Source organism: Triticum aestivum, chromosome 1B (genome assembly GCF_018294505.1).
Source record: "Triticum aestivum cultivar Chinese Spring chromosome 1B, IWGSC CS RefSeq v2.1, whole genome shotgun sequence".
NCBI classification, from domain to species: Eukaryota; Viridiplantae; Streptophyta; class Magnoliopsida; order Poales; family Poaceae; genus Triticum; species Triticum aestivum.
The window spans coordinates 574,684,568-574,693,394 of NC_057795.1; the positions used below are offsets into that span (position 1 = coordinate 574,684,568).

Genomic DNA, 8,827 nt, shown 5'->3' on the forward strand with positions numbered 1-8,827 from the left:
AACAATTCCCATTGGAGATATAGTATCTCTATTGGCAAGTTTAATTGTAACATCAATTTCCTCTAACTCAGCAGGTGCAATCTCATGCATAATTTCTTTGTATAAGCCAATGGGTATAACACTAGCACTAGCACCCATATCACATAGGCCATGATAACAATGATCTCCTATTTTAACAGAAATAACAGGCACGCCTACCACAGGTCTATGTTTATCTCTATCACAGGGTTTAGCAATTCTAGCAGTTTCACTAGTGAATTGAATAACATGCCCATCAATATTATCAGACAAGAGATCTTTAACAATAGCAATATTGGGTTCTACTTTGACTTGCTCAGGAGGTGTATAAGTCCTAGTATTGCTTTTACGAACAACAGTTGAAGCTTTAGCATGATCCTTCATTCTAACAGGGAAAGGTGGTTTCTCAACATAAGAAGTGGGAACAATAGGATCATTGTAAGTGACAGTCTTTTCTTCAACTTTAATAGGTGCATCTACTTTTACTTCTATGGGAGGATGATATTTAAACCACTTCTCCTTGGGGAGATCAACATAAGTAGCAAAAGATTCACAGAAAGAAGCTACTATCTTAGAGTCGAGTCCATATTTAGTGCTAAACTTACGGAAAATATCGGTATCCATAAAAGATTTAACACAATCAAACTTAGGTGTCATACCTGACTCCTTACCTTCATCGAGGTCCCAATCTTTAGAGTTGCGTTTAATTCTATCCAATAAATTCCATCCAAATTCAATAGGCTTCATCATAAAAGAGCCAACACAAGAAGTATTGAGCATGGTGCGATTGTTATCAGAAAGTCGAGCATAAAAATTCTGGAGAATTGTCAATTTTGAGAGCTCATGATTGGGGCATGAATATAACATTGATTTAAGCCTCCCCCAAGCTTGAGCGATGCTTTCTCCTTCACGAGGCCAAAAATTATATATATAATTGCGATCACGATGAACAAGATGCATAGGGTAATACTTTTGATGAAATTCCAATTTCAATCTTTTATAGTTCCATGATCTCATATCATCACATAGCCTATACCATGTCAATGCGTCTCCCTCCAAAGATAAAGGGAAAGCCTTCCTCTTAACAACATCATCGGGTACACCTGCAAGCTTAAATAGTCCACAAATATCATCCACAAAGCGTAGATGTTCGTCAGGATGCTTTGTTCCATCTCCTGCGAAAGTGTTAGCTAGCAGTTTTTCCATCATACCCGAAGGAATTCCAAAAGGAATTTCATTTTCAATAGGTTCAGTAGGTTCAGTAGGTTGAGGAGCAACTCTTGGCTCAACCGTACGGGGTGAACATACCCCGAACAAGCCCCTCAAGCAATTACTTTCCATAGTAACAAGTGACAGAAAATTTCAGCACACTAGATAAATTTTTCCTTACCAAATTCCACCTACCAAAGGCGCTTCACTCCCCGGCAACGGCGCCAGAAAAGAGTCTTGATGACCCACAAGTATAGGCGATCTATCGTAGTCCTTTCGATAAGTAAGAGTGTCGATTACAACGAGGAGCAGAAGGAAATGATAAGCGGTTTTTAGCAAGGTATTCTCTGCAAGTACTGAAATAAGTGGTAACAGATAGTTTTGTGATAAGATAAATGGTAACAAGCAACAAGTAACAAAAGTAAATAAAGTGCAACAAGGTGGCCCAATCCTTTTTGTAGCAAAGGACAAGCCTGGACAAACTCTTATAATAGGAAAAGCGCTCCTGAGGACACATGGGGATATCGTCAAGCTAGTTTTCATCACGCACATATGATTCGCGTTCGGTACTTTGATAATTTGATATGTGGGTGGACTGGTGCTTGGGTGCTGTTCTTACTTGAACAAGCATCCCACTTATGATTAACCTCTATTGCAAGCATCCGCAACTACAACAAAAGTATTAAGGTAAACCTAACCATAGCATGAAACATATGGATCCAAATCAGCCCCTTACGAAGCAACGCATAAACTAGGGTTTAAGCTTCTGTCACTCTAGCAACCCATCATCTACTTATTACTTCCCAATGCCTTCCTCTAGGCCCAAATAATGGTGAAGTGTTATGTAGTCGACGTTCACATAACACCACTAGAGATTAGACAACATACATCTTATCAAAATATCAAACGAATACCAAATTCACATGACTACTAATAGCAAGACTTCTCCCTTGTCCTCAGGAACAAACGTAACTACTCACAAAGCATATTCATGTTCATAATCAGAGGGGTAATAATGTGCATAAAGGATCTGAACATATGATCTTCCACCAAATAAACCAACTAGCATCAACTACAAGGAGTAATCAACACTACTAGCAACCTAGCACCAATCCCGGACTTGGAGACAAGAATTGGATACAAGAGATGAACTAGGGTTTGGAGATGAGATGGTGCTGGTGAAGATGTTGATGGAGATTGCCCTCTCCCGATGAGAGGAGCGTTGGTGATGACGATGGTGATGATTTCCCCCTCCCGGAGGGAAGTGTCCCCGGCAGAACAGCTCTGCCGGAGCCCTAGATTGGTTCCGCCAAGGTTCCGCCTCATGGCGGCGGAGTCTCGTCCCGAAAGGTTCTCCTCTATTTTTCTCATCGAAAGACTTCATATGGGAGAAGATGGACGTCGGAGAGCCACCAGGGGGGCCACGAGGTAGGGGGCGCGCCCAGGGGGGCGCCCCCACCCTCGTGAGAAGGGTGTGGCCCCCCTGCCCTTCATCTTTGGCGACAATTTTTCTTTATTTATTTGAAGACATTCCGTGGAGTTTCAAGACTTTTGGAGTTGCGCAGAATGGGCCTCCAATATTTGCTCCTTTTCCAGCCCAGAATTCCAGCTGCCGGCATTCTCCCTCTTCATGTAAACCTTGTAAAATAAGAGAGAATAGCCATAAATATTGTGACATAACGTGAAGTAACAGCCCATAATGCAATAAATATTGACATAAAAGCGTGATGCAAAATGGACGTATCACTCCGCGGTGACCTCAACCGTCTAGGGTGCTCAAACACCCAAGAGTAACAAGATCCGCTAGGGATTAGTGGGAGGAATCAAATTTCTCTTGGTAGAAGTGTAGATCAGGGCCTTCTCAACCAATTCCGAGCAAATCAACAAGTTTGATTGGCTAGGGAGAGAGATCAGGCGAAAATGGAGCTTGGAGCAACAATGAAGCTTTTGGGGGAGGAGGCAAGTCAACTTTGGGGAAGAAGACCCCCTTATATAGTGGGGGGAACAATCCAACCGTTACCCCCCAAAGCAGCCCCGCAGAGAGCAGTACTACCGCTGGGGTGGGCGGTACTACCGTCCCACCTCGCGGTACTGCCGCGCAGAAGAGGGGAGCGAGGAGTAAAGGAAGGATCTGGACCCAGAGCGGTACTACCGTGGTGGTAAGGGCGGTACTACCGCTTAGGAGCAGTACTACCGCCTCTACTGTCGCAACTAGTGCCGCAAAACCCGACACAAGAAAAGAGCCCTCGAGTCAAGGCGGTAGGAGCATAGAGCCGCAGCAGTACTACGGCGGAGGGCTCCAAGCGGTACTACCGCTGAGGAGCGGTACTGCCGCTTGTTGCACTCGGGCGGTACTACCGCTGTGGCCCGCGGTACTACCATTGGGACCAAACGAAGCACATATGAAAGGGAATGAGCTCTCCATTGAAGCGGAAAGGCTCAGAGGGTGTGACAAGGATGTGTACGTGTTGATTCCACCCTAGCCTTACCAAAGCGGACCCCCTCTTGATAGTATGGTGACTCCTACGAAACTAGTCCACCAAAATAGAAACGAAAGAGCTGCACCGTCTTGAATAACACTCCGAGGGGAGGGAATTGTCTCGTGCCAAAGGATGAATCTCTGAAAACTCAACGCACACGATTAGTCCGCAAAAGCATTGTCATCAATCACCAAAACACCTTAGGGATAAATATGCCCTTACAACCACAAAAAATTTCCTGATGGTGAATCTCTACTAAGAATAGCTCCTCACGTGGTCCTAGCATAGAAAGATTTCGATGTGAACATCATCAACTCCTGCACAATCATCGCCCCCTTGTTTAGAACGAATGAATAGAGAAAGGGGATTGAGGGTTAGGGTTCGCACCGTACTCCGACGCGAGGTCACCAGGCCACCCTTAAGATGGGGCCATCATGATGGACGCCCCCCTCGACGAGGGGCGTGATGCCCTTCACACCGTCTAGGTCTGCTCGGTGCCGCTGCTGGACCAACATTCTGAGGAGTGCAGCCGGCCTCCGGACATTGCCAGGGCGGAGCCGGGCGAGTGGGGGAGCGGCACCGAGCGAGCTCCGTTTAGATTAGGTTTCACGTTGCATGTAATAATATAGATTTGAGGTTTCTAATGCGAGGTATCCGGATGTGGAATGTATTTTTGAGGCGTGCCCGGCCACTGGGCGCGGACACGCCCGGCATTTGAGGGGTTAGATTTGGCAAATCCGGCTAGAGATGCTCCCACCCCACCTAAAAGAAAACATCATCGTCGTGATGAAACGCTCAGTGGGTCGCCACTATACCTAGCCATTTATCGGGTTGGGCCGGGCTTCGGGCAGGGCCTACCAAAGCCCGATGCAAAAACCTCAGGCCTGAGCCCGGCCCGGCCGTCAGGCCTAAAAATCAGGCCCGAGCCCGACCCATCGCGCTAAAAGCCTGCCGGGCCTCGGGCCAGGCCTCTTCGTTAACATGTGAATACGACGGGCCCGGCCCGGTCGTCGGGCTTGAAATCTAGGCCCGAGCCCGGCCCGTGGACAAGGTTGATCTGGGCCAGGTTGTGTTTTTTTGGGCCGGGTCGGGTCGGGCCAACCGGGCCGGGCTGCCCATGGCCAGGTCTAGTCGCCACATATACATCTGAATCATCAGATTGACTAGAGCAAGTCTGTACCTGGTCTCTCTTTTTCGCTGCGTCTGCTGGGTACCAATACCAATCCTCACGATCTCCGCCGCCGCCGCCGCCACCGCAGCAGCCATGCCTCCTCCCTCACTGCTTCGCCCTCCGCTCTCGCGGCTCCTCCGCCGCTCCCAGACCCCATCCCCTCTCCGACGAACCCCCAGCTTTACCCCATCCCCTCCGCTCGTCCAGCCCAAGCGGCGGCACCTCTCCGCCGCGCAGCTCGCCGACCCGCTCTCCGCCGCAGGTTCGTATTATCTACTTATTTCCCCCTTCAATAACGCGTGCCCGCCGTCCGACGTCGTGACCGGGATTAGTTGCAGGGGTGGAGGAGGCGGTGGTGGGCTTCGTCACCGGCAAGCGCAAGGCCACCGAGGTAGCCCACGCGTAGGTACTCTACTACCCACCCCATCGTGCTCGTCCTTTACTGACTAACTTAACTCCGCTTCCTTTCCGTTGCTAAAATTAAACACATGATTTTTTTTTCAACTTGAATCACCTTCTAGTAGGGCAGCATTCTCAAATGCTTTGTTGTTGGGGCTACGTATGTGTCTGTTTACAGCCCTGGAAGTGGAAGTAAATAATTCATGTGGATTCCCTTGCATAATTCATTCAAACGAGATTGTCTATTACTCCCTCCGTCCGAAAATACTTGTCATCAAAATGGATAAAAAGAGATGTATCTAGAACTAAAATACGTCTAGATGCATCCCCTTTTATCCATTTTGATGACAAGCATTTCCGGACGGAGGGAGTACAAGCTATTTTTTGGGTGATGTTGCGGTTACTAACTGTGGCGTTCTTCTCTGACTAAGGCTGTGGAGCGGTATCATTCGGATAGGAGATGCTTTTTCTAACCCGAATCACCTTCTAGTAGGGCAGCATTCTCGTTCCTAATTGTTATGTTTTTACCTAATTAGGGTGTGGGGAAGTATCGTTCAGAAAGGAGATACAGTGGTCGATGCCACCTGCGGGAATGGCAACGATACGCTCGCTCTGCTTAAGATGGTGGCTGATGAGAGCGTGCGAGGGCCTGTCTATGGATTGGACATCCAAGATTCTGCGATAGACAGCACTTCCGCTTTTCTGAAGATGGCCGTCGACAGCCATGAGGTATGCAACTGCAGGAAACTGTAAAACTTGTTGCTGGTTTGAGTGAGGATTACCATGTGGTTTCTCTTATTAGTTTCCTTTGAGAATGATTATTACAGTACGTTGTAGCAATACTCACATAAGATCACAGATGTCGCTGCTACATTCTCATGAAACCTCACTTTGTGGCGTATGCTGTCCGATTTTTCTTGCTGCAGAGGGAGCTAGTCAAATTGTTTTGCATATGTGACAGTAGAATGGAGGATATCATTCCAAAAGATTCTCCTGTGAGGTGATCAAGTTCTTTTACTACTTCATTGGTTTTAATTATATGATTCCATTATCCTGAAATTGGCAGTTCAAGTAACTATGATCTTGAACATGTACTTTTAGGCTTGTAGCATTCATTCTGGGCTACCTTTCAGGAGGAGATAAAACAATAATCACAGTACCTGAGACACCTGAGCTGGCACTACAAGCTGCCAGCAGAATTGTTGGCTCAGGGGGACTCATTAGTGTCCTTGTCTACATTGGGCATCTGGGTGGAAGGTAAATATCAGTTGGCAACTGCTAATATTCTGTCAAGGTGATTGCTAGCTGTTAGCTTTTTCAGTGATTGCTGATTATCAGTGTGTATCAATGATAGACTTTTTTTGGGAGGAATCACTGGGGAGGAGTTCCCCCACCTGAAATAGATGACCAAGGCCAGTTAGTTACAACATCAGAAGTAGACGAGAGGAATCGGCAGCTACCTTGTGAGCCGGCTTAGTAAACCGATGTGACCACTGACCAGAGTAAAGTTGTCTTACAAATTCCGGACAGCAGTGGAGCTGATCAATGTCGCGGAAGACACACGCATTCCTTGCATCCCAAATCTTCCATAGGGCGTTGAGGAGTGCGGTATGGCATACTGCTGGTGGTAGAGGTATAGGCGGTTGCACCTCCCAAATAGTATTGATATCCCGTTGTAGATCGATACCCAGGCCTTGCCAAATCCATGTGGCCTGACAAGAATTTTACTCCACCAAATATCATTTTATTAAGGTGTTCCATGTCTCGCTTTTCATGTGCAGTTTCTGGTCTACTGTGTTCACTGAAATGTTGTGTAAGTATATGTCTGTATCTTGAATATTGATATGTCATAAACCTGCGCTCCTTGAAAACAGTACCTGCCGTCCATTGGTGTGATGATGATAAAACAGATTGTTGGTTTGGATCGCTTCTAAATTGCCGAACCAAGGGCTGGCACGATCAAGCTGGTAGAATGGCACTTCTCGTGTGTTCTTCTTGCATCTACCTATGGAAGCATTGATCTGTCCATTACTCCCTCTGTCCCGAATAACTCGTCTTAGATTTTTCTAGACAATGACGGAGGTAACAAGAGTACTGCCTTAGATTTGAACAAATCCAGGAGGTATTTGCGTGGAAAATTTTATAGAACTTGATTGGCATCCATGGTTAAATTGAACTTTGACGCCAACAAGAGAAAGTCTTTTTTCTTTTCTTTTTTTGCGGGTGGCCAATAAGAACAACTCCATCTGGAATTCACCATGGACGCCTACCATAATTGGAAAAAATATGCGTCTTGCTTTTTCAAGTGCATGATGGGAAGAAGTGTTCAACTGATGTAGCTCCCGGCCTTGGAAGTGATTTGTATTCGTGTCACATTAAGGAAACAAGGGTCATAAAGAAATCATGCATGATTTGTATTCGTGTCACTATAAAAATCAAGAAACAAGAGCAAATCCATGAGGGGTGCTGCAGCCTACAAGGACGTCAGTTTCGCGTGTTAAATAACAATGGGGTGGTGGCGCAGTTGGCTAGCATAGCTAACGAACCCTCCCGAGGTCGAGAGAAGGACCAGCCTAGTGAGGAAACGCTCAGTGGCAACTTGGGTCGCCACATGTGCACCTGAATCATCAGGTGAAATTGAGCAAACTCTGAACCTGGTCTTTTTTTTTCCTTCTTTTGGTTTTTGTTTTGAGATAAAGGTGGTTGGTAGCTCCACTCTGAACTGGGCCGCGGGAAGTCTGAATTACCGAACTACACTTTAGCTCTATGATGATTCCACCATGTTGTTTCAGTTCTCATGGCACTGTCTACACTAAGTGCAGAATTATGCTCCGATTTTATATGTTCTCTGACGGGTTGGCAAGACGGCGGAGGATTCTCACGCTTGTATGTAGTAGTTCCTTATTAACAGAGATTTGCTGCTCCTAGGCCGGCAGTCTGATGACAGGCCAGTTGCTCCAGTACTAGTTCTCCTGCGGAAATGATCACAGTTCTAGTGAAGCTCTACAAGTCTCATGTTCGGTTCATGATGAATGAACTGCCACAATGCATACTGTGATTGTGAATTGCAGATTATGGAGTTGCGAAAAAAGAAAAATATATGAGTATGGTTAAGAGTTACGAGAATGATTTTTTTTTGTAAAGGCTACATATAGAACTGTTGTCAATTGTACAATTTTCTTAGGATGAATTTGAAGCAAATTGGTTTTTACGGCATGGTATATAGTCTCGTTTTCAGCTCCGCGTTCTACAGAGTTGTTTTGTTCCTCAACATGTCCCTTATACAGATTATCTCGAACTGGAATGAAACCTTTTATAACACGCCACCCAAATCGTGTATACTGGGTTCTTCCATAATTTATTTTCTTCAGCATTTGAGCATGAATCAATATCTTTTCGGTGATAATCATTAGTAATCATCAGTACTGGAATGTGTAACCAATAATCTGTAGGTTGATCTTACATTGTGCAGCCCATGTTTTTCCCTTGCCAAGCCCACAGATCAGCATTGAGTTTCCCAAGTGAAATTTTTAAAACTTAATTGGCGTCG

At 45.9% G+C, this 8,827-nt stretch overlaps 1 protein-coding gene across 1 annotated transcript; it reads left to right on the forward strand.

Annotated features, from left to right (window-relative positions):
* The first annotated feature begins 4,892 nt into the window (after positions 1-4,892).
* On the forward strand, positions 4,893-8,537 carry LOC123095806 (putative rRNA methylase YtqB). The gene is made up of 6 exons (XM_044517375.1): positions 4,893-5,140; positions 5,217-5,280; positions 5,814-6,006; positions 6,204-6,277; positions 6,379-6,534; positions 6,632-8,537. The coding sequence occupies exons 1-6, from the start codon at positions 4,972-4,974 to the stop codon at positions 6,678-6,680; spliced, it is 705 nt and encodes a 234-aa protein (XP_044373310.1). The 5' UTR covers positions 4,893-4,971; the 3' UTR covers positions 6,681-8,537.
* Positions 8,538-8,827: the final 290 nt, after the last annotated feature.